This window comes from Dermacentor silvarum, chromosome 2 (assembly GCF_013339745.2).
Source record: "Dermacentor silvarum isolate Dsil-2018 chromosome 2, BIME_Dsil_1.4, whole genome shotgun sequence".
Taxonomy (NCBI): domain Eukaryota; kingdom Metazoa; phylum Arthropoda; class Arachnida; order Ixodida; family Ixodidae; genus Dermacentor; species Dermacentor silvarum.
In genome coordinates this window covers 80972406-80988752 of record NC_051155.1, presented here as the reverse complement: position 1 = coordinate 80988752, position 16347 = coordinate 80972406, and the positions used below count along the sequence as shown (strand labels likewise).

The following is a 16347-nucleotide window of genomic DNA, read 5'->3' as shown; positions in this document are numbered from 1 at the left end:
CGGGCTAACGTATTATCAAGACGAAAATGCTATGCCAAAGAATTTGGATTCGAAGTCGTTTGATCCTAATGAAACGTTGCTGGGCTCACATCTGTTGCTGGGCTCACATCGGCGTTCAGGTTCCTGTTACTAGTGATATTGATCGGCATGTGAATGATATGATCACCTTGCCAATCGCGTAGGAGTTGTTTTGTAAATAAGATCTTTGAAGGGGCTTATGTGATGTTTCAAACATAAATTACTTGAATTTCCAGAATCTAGCGATTGAATTCAGCGTTTTTGTGACGTGTCATTTTAGCCGTTAATCTTCTGTGCCCAGACAGACAGGTACTTATCGCTGGAGCAATCTTGGAATAGCTCCAACAGAGCATTTAGCGAAGCGCGTAATGTTCGCAAAGAATGAAAGACCATAAGCGGATGGCGTCGGAAAAGTCCGCCGTATTATGATTTACTGTCTGGGGACTTACCAAAAGGACAATGGCAACAGGACAGATGAAGACGCAATCGTAAATGTCTTTCAACTGCCAGACGCACCTGCGAAAAGAACAATGGGGAAGTTTCGGATGTGAAACGGCTAAGAGAGGTTCAATGATTTAACCCTCAAGAAATGCAGAAAACAATGAAAGGGATACACTTTATTTTTGTTGGAAAAGAAATTGTAAAGTATAAATAGTCGCATTTATCTTTCAAATACAAGGCGTTAGCAAGAACTGCAAATATCTTCCTTAAAATTGCAACAAAGGAAAACGGCCTGCAAGATTTATTGCCGACATTGTACGTCACATAAGCCTTAAAATTGGGTAATAGAGGACTCAGGGAAGGCCAGAAGCTTTTTGTTTTCGAAAAGCTAAGGAAGCTCTGCCGCTAGCGTAAAATACGGCAAGAAATTAGAAAAGAACTGGCAGGAAATCAGCGTTATTATTTTTCCGAAGACAACAAAGGATCTGTGGTCGACATCTTTAAAACGCCGTTCGCAGGAGAGACAAAAACACAGAAAAAAAGAGAGAAAAGAAAAGAAAAAGAAGGCAGGAACTTCCGTATTGAACGAGAGCAAGGAAGATGTTTTCTTTGTCTTTTTTTCCTGTTTTTTTATTTCTAGCTTGCTTTATTGTTTCTTTCTTTATATATTTCTTTATTACTTTTTCTGTATTTATTTATTTCTGTCTGTCTTTAAGGTAGCGACCTGACATAATAGGCATTTGGGGTTGCTAAATCAGAGGCTTGGCTACATATTTCTCTCCACCTTAAAGTATTGGTAGATATCTGCCCTGTTTTGAAATGCTACCATGCATCTGTCAGAAAGAAACTGTCGTGCTAAAGCTAGAAAAACATACTGCGCCTATGATGTTGTTTGTAAAATTTTTTATGTACGCTCCACCTGAAAAATTAAAAAAAAACATTAACATGAATCGACTAGAATGCATTCAAATTAGTAAAAAAAACATTCCACTAGTTTCCTTTAAATAGCTGTAAAGCGTGACACTCACGTCATTCTATCATCTGTCTTTTTGTTTAACATGGGACGCTTTATAGAGGAGCTGTTGCTACGCGTAGATATACAAAGTTGAACAATGACTAATACTATTTCAGCCGACAAGCGAGCTATGAAAATGTGATTTGCATAGACACATCTTGGCATCTTGGCGGACACATTGGCACGGAACCTGAAACTGAACAGATGTAAAAAGCTAATGTTTGCTAACTTTTTAGCTTTTGAATGTGGAGTCTATGTTTATAGTATAAATAAAAGTAATGCTCTTTTGTGAGGCGTGTTGTAAATTTTTCGGTGGATATCGTATTTTGAGATACAGATCCTCCATTTTATGATTCTGAGTGGCTAATTTGTCACTCAGGCGAAATCCCGAATACAAAAACGCGCCATCGAGCGACTTAACTCGCCACGTTGTCTTTTCTTCATTGTGCCAGTGGATAGCGAGAATGCAACCTTTATCAACTGTGTCCCGCTTTCAGGCTGGTGAAGATTTCGCAAAAGAGCTGCTTAACCATTTGACGCATACTTCGGCCTCTGTAACTGCCACAAAATACGCGACTATGGCCACGTTGAACAATAATATTGAGCAAAATAAATACTGCAGAAAGGCAGAGCGAAATTGACTTGCCTCTGGATACGACCATCTTTGAGTAAGCAAAAAGAACGCAGAACCTAAAGAGAAAGCTCTAGCAGTTGAGTAAACTTGGCGTGCGTTCGCCAAGTAGGCCGAACCACCTGTCCAAGCGACAGTTGCATTGTTGGCTGGGTGCTTTAGATATAATTTGTGACGCTCTACCTTCAAAGCTGAGGTATTTTGCATGTTAATGACACTCACTGTGAAATTGAACTGCTTCAAACGGCACTACAATATAAAAAGTAGAAAAATTCTGACCGAATCTGTCTTAGGATGAAGGTTGATATTAATGCGATTAGCGTTGCAGTAATGTAGCGACACATTGTATTGCAACTGCAGAGGCCCGTTATGTATGACATGCGCATACATCCGGTTCCTATCTTGCACTTATCAATGAATATACCGTGCCATCAAGCAGTGCCGACGCGATTCACACACACGTGGCGTGTGTGTGAATATATATCAAGAAAAGATTGCCTGAATATACAGGCATGTGAGACGGGCTCGATTCCGCCCATGAACTGGTAAATGTTTGTAATTTTTTTGGTATGTAAGTGAGCCATATACCCAGGGGTGCATAATCAGTGGCACGCATTGAGTGACCCAACATGGCATGAAAGAGGTTCTTTGAAGAACGGTACATGACCAGTCGCACATATACAGTGACCCAAGTAAACGTGAGAGAGGTTCGATGAAGAGGGGCACAAGTCCTGTGACACCCAGTGACGCGATTTGGTTCCACGCTTAGCATTGAACTCTGTTCCTTCAGCACAGCCGCCAGGATGCGCTATTCATTAGACCCGGTGACTCAAGTTGTCAGAGAAACAGTTAATTGCAGAGCCCCTGAGAGTGCCGTGAATTTCCCAAATAATTCTGATCGCATTAACAATCTTCGTAATGTAAGAGACTGATTTGATGACACGGGCAAAGCCACTGTTTGCACACTATATATGTATGTATATATACGCACATGCATGTCAAGACAATTTACAGCGGAGCTGCTACGATCAAAAACTGTATCCACAACATCTTCAAATACATGAAATAGAATACATTGCGTCACCTGTAGTAAACGGCGAAGACGACGTGTCAGTGCTAGAACGACATATTTTCCGTGTGCCGAATTTCTCAGGTATGTTAATTTTCGTGCAATAATTTCTCATAAACGCTACTTAGCGTCTCTGCACACGCGCAGTGTAGTGCACACGTGCGAACAAAAGGGATACCTTGATTATGCACAGGCCTGCCTTGTGTATCTGTTTATACAGGCTGTTATTTTCTAGATGTGCCAATTTTAAAAAAATGCCCGTTGCAGATAGCACAATTAGAACCCTTGATCTAAATTACTCCATGGGGCGGTCATTACTTCTACAAAAAATCAAAATGTTTACTTAAACTATCAACGTAACTACACCGATTAAGTTGGTAATTATTTACTTTGCGTAACATATTGTAATCTACGAATTGTAGTCATTGAGTTCGCAAGGCGTATCCACACAGAACGAATCTTCAGGACTGCACCAGTTTCTACATATTAATATTCATGGAGTCCAACGAAATGCATTGGTGGTCCCATTACTTTTGCGCTGCAATGCATAAAACAGTGTTTTCTTTAAAATATAACTTGAACGCCAGCGCATTTTGCGAGAGACTATGAAAATTGATATATCGATACTGGTGCGGTCCTGAGAAACCGTTCCAAGTAGATACGCCTTGTGAACTCACTAGCTAAAATCCGTACATATAAATATGTGCTGTAAAGTAATTAATTAGAAAGGTAAATAATGTAAATATGTTAAATATGTTAAATATTACTTACGATTTCTCGCAGAAGTAGTGGCTGCCTCATCTAGTAATTTAGATCAACGGTAACTTCGATCTGTCAAAGCCAGTTTAAAAAAAATTGATGCAGCTAAAGAAAAACACGCTATCTGTTAGTTTGGGGCACAAATATTCAGCAGATCAGATTAGGAATAGGAAAACAGATCGAAGCTTTACGGCATAGTGTATATCGTATCACTTGAACATGGTTTCCCGTTGTAGATATTACCAGATATATCTCTATGTCAGAACGCGAGCAGTTACATGGAAGTGTCATTAGTTTAATAATCTCTTCTGTACAGTATCACGACATACACAGGGCGCTTACATGGCTGAAAAATACCTGATCAGGGCAATGTTTCCATTTCCACATCCACAGCGTCTTCAATAATTATTATTAGCAGCTGTGCCATGTATACAGCTTGCAAGTTGCGTGAAATAATTTGATAAACATTATGTCTTTAAATCAGCAAGTGAAGCATTGCTTTTACAATATGGGCGTAGTTATTCAGTTTTACATGAAAATAGTTACTTACAAACCGTCGAAGAGGGCAGGGTCATTGCGATTGGCACTGAAGTAAGCCTTTGTGATCGCCCAAACGGTCACCACTAAGGCTGGTAGCCCTGCGCAGAAAGATTCATGACAGTGAATGACTTTCTGTGAAGCGACATACTTCAATTATCTGCTAAATGTCGTCACAATTTAAATGCAACATTATACAGCTTTTACTGTTACTTCATCCAGTAATAGACATCAAAATAAGGTGTAGCCCTACGTTCTATCACCGATAAAACAAAAAACATTGCAAAGCCTCAGAAATCTGACAGTGCCACAGATTTTTTTTCGACCTACGCATGTCAAACTGCTTTACCCGTCTTCCGCCAATAAACCCACCAGTGAAGCAAATGTACAACTGCTTTTTTTTAATCCTATAGCGCACGTACTATGCCTCCAGGGCTGAACTCGCAAGACTTTTCGGTCGTAATTGCATCTTGCCTTTGACCAGCCACCTTCGCCACTAACAAATCAAGTGCTCGAATTGACTGGCTTTTATTCTTACGAACAGTTCTGGCGTAATCAAATGCCATTATTACAGCAAACCATTTCGACATACCAGCCCCATAGTCCATTGCAGCTGATGGTGACGAAGGCACTGCTAGCGTTTTCAAGGGCATCATACCTGCACGAGTGGCTGTCGCCTGAATCGGCATTCGTTCTGCTTCAAGTGATACTGTGCTGCGATATTCTGCGATAATAGTGGCTCACTCAGATCGTCTGCCTGTGCTCATTCGTTTCTCGCTCTTACTTTCATCTCAACCTTCCTCCTGCCCCTCCCTCGTTTCATAGTGTAGAGTAGCGAACCAGCTGTTCTCTTCTGTTTACCTGTCGCGACTTTGCCCTTTCTCCCTTCTCTGTATCGTTCTTTCTTGCCTAAGCACTTTTTCGTTAATATTATGCCAGATTGGCATGAAAAGTTATACAATTGACCCTGAATAAGATGTTTGTATCTGTATTCTGGTCAGATTATTAAGCCATTTTTGAAAACCATTCCTTGCAACATTTGAGTAGACGGTGTCAGTCTCTGTTCAGCTACCAACACACATTATTGCACGGCTGTGAAATAAAAAAGTCACCAGCCCTTCCCCTGTCGAGAAAATGGGGGTAAGCGAAGCTTGTCGTGTATCTGACCTTCGTGGTGATTTTATTTCTTTCTCTCTCTCGTTATCTCTATTTATCTTTATTTCTCTCGTTCTTTCTTTATTTATTTCCTTCGCTTTCTTTCTTCCTTCTCTCTCTTTATTTATCTCTCTATATATACTTTTTCTCTCTTTATTTCTCTCTATATATATACTTTATCTCTATTTCTTTCTATGTCTCTGTTTATTTCTCTTTCTCTCTTTCTTTCTCTATTTATTTCTGACTTTCTTGCTTTCTTTCTAGCCTTCTCCTTCTCTCTTTCTTTTTTTGTCCCTGATATGTGACATTGAGCTTGGACCCTTTCTGTACTAACGCCAGGATAGGCCCACTTTTCAGCGTGACACCACCACCACTACCACCACCGCCGCCGACACCTGTGAACCTATAAAGCTTCGCTTATAGGTTCACATTGTCCCTAATTCAGCTTGTATTATAGGTCAGTGTGCATTTCTGGCATGCTGCCACTCAGACCGTCAAAAATAAAAGGCACTGCTAGCGCTGATTTGCGTTACGGCAAACGAAAGTAGGCATCACAATTTGTTCTGCTTCAATGACCGAGCCCATGTGACAATAAAAAGGATCATTAAACAGAAGGCAGCCTTAGTGTTCCGTGCAGTGAAAGATTAGTAACAATTAGGGGTTATTTCTGATAACTTGTTGCTACAACTTTGTGGCCTACTTTTTCATCATGTGTTAGAGTAATGCAACGTTTGCACGTATGTTCGAAATATATCCGGCAACTTGGAATCTTTGCGATTACCACATTTGCTTCAATTACCAGACAATAAATGACATTACCTGATAAGTTTATTCAGTGTCTTTTTTTACAGAAATGTGATCTAGCTTATTAGGTAATCAGAAGAAATAAACGTCGCCGCAGCGTGCTAATACTGTCGGCTATGCGAACAAACGATCGTTGTACAGAATGGCTCTGTCATTCGTTTCCATGTCATAATCACCACGACCCCGAACACCCCAGGGTTGCTATATCCTGTTTGTCTGCTTTAGCTGAACTTTCGCAACAGGCTTAGGAGGGTAGCCAGCATCATGCAGACAAATGGCTTGTTGTTTGAAGCCGATGCTAATGTGGTATCAGCATGATTTTTAAGAGTATTAAGGCAGTACATAAATACAGTAGAACCCAAACATACAAATCCAACAAATAACGAACGGAGGGAAAGCTTAGAGGGTTATTGTAGTTTTTATTTCAGATGTACAAGTAATAAATTACAGGGAAATTGAAGCGCGGGAGAAAACAACTTGCTGCCAGGGGGGACCGATACAACAACATTCGCATTTCAAAAACACACTTTGCGTGATAAATACAGAGACGGAATCTATATAATAGCTAAAGATGTGTAGTTAAGAAGTATTAAGCAATCGTCATGAGACATTAAATGTTTTTCTTAAGCTTTGACTTCTTGAGGCCGTTCAACCGGGTTTCTGCCCACCTTGGCTAGGTCTAGGTTACTAAATACTGGAGCTGAACTGAACTCATTCCAGCTGGCTACGCTGATAGGTTGTTTTTGGTTTTTCAGTAAAGCTCAATGAAGTAAAAATCATAACTTTTTTAATATGTAGACAGCAGTACCTACATCGCTGCTAATTAAAAAAAGCCAGAATTATATAAATGCAGGATTCCATACAACCATAAAAAATCAATCTGCGGCGTAATACGACTTGCTGAGGGACTGGTTGGTTTATACTTGACATTCTAAAAAAAACAAAAAATGCAACTGAGAGGAAACAGTCGCTTGTCCTTTGATTATTTTTCCCCTCGGTGGTGCGCGTGCCTGCGTGTCTGAGTGCATGTCTGAGCGCGTACATGCGTGCATGCATGCGAGCACTCGCACTTTCTTAGGGTCAGACTATGGCAATCAGTAATCATCTATACTGACTGAAAATGCAATGGCCCAGTAATGCAACGCTAAGGAATACTTGGTTTGCCAGAAAACCATGCTTTGGCAATATTCAGTGGTTGGAATGTTGGGTACTGTAGCAGCAGCCCTCACCCCATCCGACGAAGGCGTAAACGTGTATCCTCACTAGTTCCACTGAGAATGTCTTCACGACGAGTATGTATAAGTAGAGGCCTTCGACGAACATCCAGAAAAAGTTTGTGCCCATGAGGTAAGTGAGCACGATATAGAGGAAACATGCCCCCTGCAAAGACACAAAACAATGCGTTTGAAAAGTAAGGATGGCGGCAGTAGCACTTTAATATATACTTCAATTACAAGGGGCTTGGGACTAGCGTGTAAAGATAGGAGAATTTATCGATAACGGCTACGAGAATCCTGATGTCCCTTTCGATCTCAAGACACCACCTAGAACATCTAGCACAAAAATAAATTCTGAAGAATATAACTGCTTTACGGCTCTTAAAAAGACTTCAATATATGGTTGTGATGACGTCGACTTGCTTAAGCTATATTGTGCTTTTCAAAGCGGTCTTAAAGTTGCAGGTATTCTTCAACTGCTGAGCAGGGCTATTTCCAGTTTCAAGCGACAATACCAAGAAGAATTCGCATTTATAACTTTTTTTTCTTCCTTTGTACCAACTACAGGGCCCTCGACTGCTTATTGAGTAATAGTTTCCTTGTTTTTACGGGTAAAAAGCAGTAATATAAAATAGTGAAATTTCTTTTTTGTTCTGCCCTACATTTCTTCAAGAAAAAAAAAAGCGAAGGAAACTCGCTGCACATTTCCTGCCCTAGCAACAGCATGCATCCAAGATCCCCGTTCGAAAGAGCTAGAATCATCTCAGTAGAAGCAAAGCTCACACATTATTACAGCTGTGGCCACGCAAATAAGATCAATACTCAAGGTTGTTTTCTGATAATTCTTTTCTGATCATTAGGTGTAGGCATGATGTAGGCAATAAACAAATAAACACGGCACTGGATGTGTAGCTCTTTCTAGAGATAGCGGCTCATAAGGAGACACGTGACGAGAAATCAAACCATAGTCGGTCGAACAGCTGCGGAAAATGGCACTATTTGATCCGCCGCTTTGCTACGACAGTGCCCTCGGCCATGAGAGCCCCACGTCTATATTACTGATTCTTGCCGCTGTGATTCCCTTTAGGTGCACGGACGATCATTCCGTAAGGAGCTCTCCAGACTGCTCCAAAGCCTCATTTTCATTGCTTTCGATATAAGTTGAAGTTTAATCTGGCTATTCAGCCTCTGGCACTTTACCGTTCTGTAGACAGGAGATGGTATAGACTGCAGCGTCGCCGTTGTCATCCACACAATGGAGACCAGAAAGTATGTCACCATGAGGTTCACGTGAATGGTATTTCTTAAGCACCGCAGGTCCCTGAAAAGTATTGTAGAACTCTCACATTACCACCGATTATATTCGGCGTATGTATGCGAGAAAATACCCTTCGTATACTATGCTAGATCTGCTTACGAAAACAAAATTCTTTCTTCTTTTAAAGAGACATTCACGAAAATATTCCTGCTAAATATATCTCAATTACAACTATTAGTACAGCTACAAAAAAAAACAGCAGTATTATTGCTACAACAGTATTGTAGCTGCTGGCATTGCATGTGGTCACCTACTCCCTAATATTGTAGGCTGGAAACAACTCTATTTTACCAGCCCTTTATTTAATTTTCGTTAAGAAAGACTACTTACTTGTAATAAAGAAATATCCAGAGGGCAATGGTTAAAGCGAAGAGAGACAACCCGTAACCAATATAGTACAATGTTGTCTCGTCCACCTAAGAAAAAAGAAGGCAAGTACACCACAGGAAACACGACGCAATGCAACATAAGGTGACTACTATGACGCGTTCAGACAAAGACGGTTGTCACAAAAGTAATTTTGTAATAATTTACAATATTAATCACCACAACAACATTACACAATCTGATTACTTAGCAAGCGACTTCTGCACGGCGATTTGATTGGTTAGGTTTAACGTCCCCGTGCAACGCACGGCTTATGAGAGATCCCATAATGGGCTCCAAATTGTTCTCTTGAGGTGAAGTGTCGGGCCACAACAAGACATGGACCCAAGGAAAATGACAGACACTTGGGGCTTCCTTCCTAGTGTCCTTCTCCAGGTGTTGCTATAGTTCATCACAATTCAACGTGGCTAACCAACAAGCACACATTGCCAACCTCGTCAACAATCAAATTATGTTCAACATATAGCCTTATTCACCGTGCACCAAAGCACGTTACATGAACGATTTCGCATTCCGACGCCGCCTGAAGTCACACACCGGGTCTCCTGATCAGCAGAAGAACGCCAAAAGCCACTGCACAACCGCGGAAGATGAGTCTAGTTTTTAATGGCAACTTAGATGGCCGCATCGTTAAATAGCAGCACAAAATGTAAACGGCTGCATTGGAATGGCACGAACTGTAACTAACCTAACAAACCGTTTTAGGATTTGGGCAGACTTATTACGACGAACGTTGTCGACGGGTGTCCCTTAGTCGAAGCATATTTTGCGCTGACGAAAACATTCCGACCCGCTAATTCATACAGACTGCACCACAAATACGCCTTTAGATTTTTCCGGTCTCTTCTTTGCTACGCTTCGGAGTATAGGTAACACCATAAGCGCTAAGCCATCGATTCCATCACAAGCGTTTTCGTGACAAACGACGCACTGATTAAGGCGCGCACTAGCGCAATTTATCGAGACAACAATATAACATATATAGTGTGCCCCAGCCAAGTTTCAAAGCTGTTCAAAGGAAAAAAAACTAATATTTCGTTAAATAGTCCAAGGTATACAATCATGAGAACTATGGTGTTTGATCGTCAGTGGTGCTACGACCGAACACCGTGAGCTATAAAATCTTACCTTGTACCCTGTTTTTTTTTACTATTTTTTCCGACGAACAGCTTGGCTAACATTAGCTGTTATAGATTTTGATTTATAAGCTAGAAAACATTGAAAAACCACCACGAAAATTACCGATGATAAGAAATGCTACATCCATGCAATGAAGGTATAACAGGTTGCAGACGCATAACGGACGGTCGCAAAACTCCGGCATGCGAAGCTAGGGTATCGCAGTTAAGAGACTTTAGAAACGTTCCCTTATACCTCTGACTGAAAACTTCAAGCGCATGGAAGGACTTTGCTGGGTATGTATGCCGATGTGTCCTAGATATAAAAAGTGGACGCGAAAAAAAAATGAAAGATAAAGACGAATACGGTCATTAATCACAAATATAGAAATTGTTTTTGCAGTTCAATAAGGCCAACAAAAAATTTCACTCGACCCTTCCAGCCACCAATAAATTTTTTTGGAAATCTACCTAAACTATATTGTTGACGTCAAAACGCTTTTTAGGCTACATACCTTCTTAAGTTCTGTTAGCAGCCAATTGTGATGTCGTAAACATTATCCAAGGCTGCCGGCCAATGGCTAGCAGCACTTGCGAACGAAGATCTTTGTGACTTCATTACCTGATCGGAAGGGGCCGAAGGTATGGTCCAGGCAATGAATCTATGTAATGTTGAGCTCTGCCTTCAAAAGCAGTTCTATAAATCAGCTTTAGCTTATACGTTTATTATTTGTGATATATATGCGTATTTCTCCACATTTTATTCAATTCGTGTCCAGGTAACAACTCTCAACAGAGGTTTAACAGCGTGTGTAAATAAATAACTAGAACGTAAGAAGTTTATATTATACAACATATCTTAAATGCGTTGTGCTGTATAGATACAAAAATAATAAATTCGAAATGCTTAGTTCATGTGATTATCAACGCTTATAAACGTTTTCGAAACCGTAATCTAAAGTTGTGTTCTCTAAACGCCGTGACAAAACAAAGTAAATCAAAGTAAAACCTTACATTTAGAGAAGAACCTGTGATAAGATACTCAATACCGTTTGCTACGTACATTGCGGATGAGTGTACCACAGAAGGTTCTGCAGTAGACGTTGACGGCGCGTGCTCAGCGGCCCTCAAGTTTCGCTAAGGCCAGTTCCGATATTATGAAATACTTACAACCGCATGCACGTTGCTGTACAGTAGGAATGGAAAGGTGTCGGTGATATCGCGCTTGCATTAGTGTTCATACACTGAGCCTTGCCAAATTGTTCCTGATGCAGAGAACTACGTTAGAAGCGGTTTCTTTCTCCAGATATCACACGACATGCAACCAAGGCAACAGGGTTATCCGTGTGCCGTGCGATGTTTCCGCCAAACGTCGTTGTAAATCCAACGACAATGTTTCGGCGCCAACACAGCGCTTAAACAAAATTTTCTCTGCCCAGATGTTTCGTCACATGTGCTTCTGCTGCTTTCGTCACTCCAGTCGCTAAAAGAGACATCGCAGAAAGTGATCGACAGAGAGATCGATCATGCTCGAGAAGGTATCGAAAACAAGCCGCCTTGAGGGCACAGATTTTTTTCTCTGAACGTATTATGGCGTCTTTTCTATTTTAATATATGTGATTGATCATGTGAGTACAAGCACTGATGTCCAGATTAATTTCGCACACTTTTACGCTGACGAAAACTATAGGGTCAGCTATAACGCGTCGTCATCAATATGCCGAACGAAATCAGGGCTATATGATTTCTTACCTTACGCAAGCGTTTTGTACTGATAGGTATCTGGCGTTGTCGCATCTCTTCGTGGTAATGATGTCCTTGGCACGGCATAAAATGTTTTTTTTTCTCCAGGAAAATAGATATGCTATTTAAAATACTTGGTCACCCAGGGAGGCTGGACTAACAGAGCCTAAACAGCACGCACACCGTGGACAACAACTTCGCCGTCAGCACCAGTGCCACATGCATGACTTACCTCTCTCTCGACATCGACGAGTGGCTTACAACCAGAGTAATCCGACCTGTCTGCCCACGTTCCGTTCTCGAGGCATGTTCTCGTGGCGTTGTCTGTGCAAAATGTAGAGAAACAATACTTCTTGTGGGGGCGTCAGTCATGACAGTAAAAGAATTACACAAACTGAAATATTTGCAAAATGGCCCTAAAACGGTCGTGCCTTTTTTCGTTGTGTGGCTGCAATCACATGATGATTTATTTGTTTTCGGCAGCCTTTAGAGGGCTCTGAAAAGAGGAGCATTGCATGGCGGTTCATGTAAAAATTAACCGTTTGATCCAATATAAATGCCAGTCTGATTTTCAATTATCTAGCCTAGTTGATAAACTAAGCGCCACTGTGTTGGGCAGAACAAAGCTCACGCATCCAGTAAAATGACGCAGTAGGTAGTTTACCACTGAATTCTGTCACCACTAAGTTGAAGGACGTTGAAATTTGCAAATGTGGCAGTGTCACTAAACCCAGTCCTGAGCGAACACTCAATGCCGGCACATTTATTGCGTTCAGCGAATTCTAAATGTGTGTGATTGGATAGACAACACTAAGCTAATTCAGACCATTGATGTGACACCTAGTCCGCTTAATATATATGTAACTGGAAGGTAAATAGTGTGTATAAAAGAACCAATTATTAGCCTTTTGAAGTAAGCAAGCGGAAATTATCACTTACGCTCATTTCACGTAAAAATGAAATCGATACTCTCCTAAACAAAGTGCAGAAATATTGGTATGAGGTCATTAGTATATTGCAGTCTCAAAGGCAGCTCTTCTGTTGCTCAATCAATATTTCTGACGCTTGATTATTTACGAAAAACCATGAGTGATTGAATACCGCGAAAAACAAACAGCCAAAATGGACAATTTGAAAGGCCGAACGTCGCTAAGGCAAATTATTGTTGAGCTCGTAACATTTGCGCAGTTCACACCTCCACCTAACGCCCTTTATTGACGAGTAATTGATTAGTATTATTTTTATACATAATGAACTTTCCATTGGCACTGGCTGTGGTACGAAGGGAAACTAGAATAGATATAACGTTTCATAAAATATACATTCCTCCCTGACCGGACAGCTTAAAGACGAAAACAAGAAAGGCTAGTAAATTAGCAAGGATACTGTGGAAACTTGGGAATGCTCTAGTGCATGGCATGAGTTGAAAGCAAGCACCAAAAAATGACCACAGCATGTGCGCAAATCCTTCAAACATAAAACAATTGGTGCCAAATGTTCAAAATGTAGCATATCAGTAATTCCTTAAAAGGAAAATATTTCTCCTAGATCAAGGATAAAACAGGAAAGAGAGTAAGAAATCCAAAGTAAAGATAGCAATAACGCTTAATTCTAGCAAAGGAAATGTAGTTTGACAGTACAAAGACAAAACCATATTACTTAATAATAGCCAAGTTCATTAAGGCTCATATGTGGATGTCCCTGCTTTTCGAATAACGAACACCGCACCACGACACAACTGGTTTAACGGACTGTATAGTGTCGCATTATAGAGGTGGCATTCAGGGGTTAGTCTTTACTTCCTATAGGTGGCATTCAGGGCTTAGTCGTTACTTCCCACCAGACGAAACTCCGCTATTGTGCTAGGAAATTATCAGAGCGAGTGGGGACATGAAAAGGTCCGGAAAAAAAACCAGGATATCAATGAACATTGCCTCTTTCTTGCTTTCTCTTTATATGTTTAGTATAAGGGCTTGTTTGCGTTACAGCACATGCTCACATCTTATGACGCCAACGGGCTGACACCCATGTGATGATCCACGCTAAAATATGGTATCACGTACTTCTACATTTTTTTTCTATGAGAAACTTCGGATGTTTGCTCGCATAAAGAAGGGTCTCTCTCCAACCTTAGATAAAACAACAAGGAGAATAGCTGATGAAGTTGCAACAGATAGTCAGTATTCTATAAAAAAATATCAAAGCATAACAGAGCAAGTGCGAAGGTCAGGAAAGCAAATAGAGTGAAAAAAGGCTGCAAGTTTACAAGAGCAACGCCAACATGAATATGTAATGGGAAAGCAGAACACATAAAAAAATGCATCACCTTGCTATCCCATGCTTCAGCAGCCAGGCATTGCATCATCCCTATTTGTTTTGCCTGGCGAGAGATGTGCACTAAGCCTGCATTTAAGACCAGCTGCCGTCCTTTGTTTATCATGTAAAATATGATAGTATAATACAGATAGTCGGCATTCGCAGCTGCGAAGTCTCAGCCGGCTGAACATGTTGTAAGGGCTGACAGGTGATTCATCTCTCATATAACGCGAAAATGCTGTGTTACAAATGTACCCTCTCGGAAACTCGTTCCATGGTACGAGGGCGCTGCAGGTGCAAAGCACTGCTAACCCGACCTTCGTGTTTTGTATGCCTGCACGCATCCCATTTCTTATGTCCGTGACTCAAACACGCTGACTTCCGCGAGCACCTCCTCTTAGAAAAGTGAAGTGATGGCGCCAATTTTTATATTCGAGAACTACGCATCCAAATCTGCGCCTCTCCGCTCTTTTGGTGTAGGTAGGTATTTCCAATGCAGAGCTGCAAAATGCTTGTACCAGCGGAGGCCCTGTATGCCGGACAAGTAATGCCGTTATTGATATAAGGGAAGCCGGCTGTGAATGAGGGGACACGTTCCGCACATTAAGACATGACACATTTACATAGCAACAGATGAAATACAATGCTGCGCTGATAACGATTCGTAGTACAGCTAAACAAAAAGACTGTATGATGATTGTTTGCAGCACTGAGGTTATGCTATTCTGCGTATTTGCTTTCGCCTCAATAACCGTACACGGTAAGGGAAAAATTGCCGCTTCAGGGAGCAACGGAAATTGAGCTATTTGGAGATGCAGGCCACAAAGCGTATCTTTTTTCTTGGGGGGGGGGGGGGGGGGGGGTCACAGTGCCCGAAACGGAGAAGCATGCCGTGAGCACACCGCTGCATATTGCGGGGCAATGATCTCTCAGGGGCTCCAGCTCCGCGAAACGGTCGACGAAATTGCGCCTCAGAATTCATAAATGGGAACTTGCGAAACTCACTCCATGCTTTTAGAAGGCGACGAACCGTACAAGACCCGCCGCGGAGGCGTAGTGGCTATCTTTTCTGTTCTTTTTCTAAAAAGATTTCGAGAATTGAATTTTTTTTTCAGGGCGCGGCTGTGCAACGAGCGCATAAGTTGATCTTGCCGCTATTAAAATTGTTTATTCACTACAGTTGCACCTCAATTTTGTTGCGTGTAGTACATCACCTGGGTTCATTTTCGTGTTCACTTAGTTTCTGTCCTTTGTCCCTCTGCAGCGGCGCAGTCGACAGTCCATGCAATTTTTCGCTGTCGTCTTCGGCGTCGCCGTGATGCTCTGTATAAAAAACACCGACCAAACACTCCGTAGAGATGGTTAACCAGCGAAACTGAAACGTGCGGCCCCGGTGTTTAGCAGTGGGTTGATTCCGACGCTGTATTGAAGCATTTCTCAATTGTTGGTTACTAGTTTGTGTTTCTAGTGGAACGCAAGAGCCAATGGCGGGCGGATGCTTCTAACCACGATGCCGAGTTACCTCGAGATATCGAACGCATGAGTCAACAGCGAGCCGAGGAGACGGCGTTGCGGGCAGAGCAGCGCCAACGTGGGAATGGCGGGAACGCACTCGCCGGGGCCAACGCCCGCTTTCGGCGGGAGTTTCTCGAGCGGCACTTTGGCTTCGGCTGCGACGAAACGTCCACTTTAAAATCACAAAGTGGAACGCAAGCGCCAATGGCGGGCGGATGCTGGTAGCCACGACTATAGTGCCTAGAATATACGTATATTCGGCACTGTACCACCACGCCGAGCTAACTCTAAATATCGAACGCAT

The 16347-nt window shown here is 41.7% G+C and overlaps 1 protein-coding gene across 1 annotated transcript in view; it reads right to left on the bottom strand.

Annotated features, from left to right (window-relative positions):
- Window positions 1-16347, bottom strand: part of LOC119441003 (diuretic hormone receptor-like) — a 53524-nt gene that overhangs the window by 16505 nt on the left and 20672 nt on the right. The window contains exons 3-8 of the mRNA XM_037705758.2: window positions 12445-12536; window positions 9295-9380; window positions 8847-8967; window positions 7659-7809; window positions 4484-4571; window positions 468-534 (exon numbers count right to left, since the gene is read on the bottom strand). Of these exons, the coding sequence (XP_037561686.2) occupies window positions 468-534; window positions 4484-4571; window positions 7659-7809; window positions 8847-8967; window positions 9295-9380; window positions 12445-12536 (605 nt within the window). The remainder of the gene's footprint in view (window positions 1-467; window positions 535-4483; window positions 4572-7658; window positions 7810-8846; window positions 8968-9294; window positions 9381-12444; window positions 12537-16347) is intronic.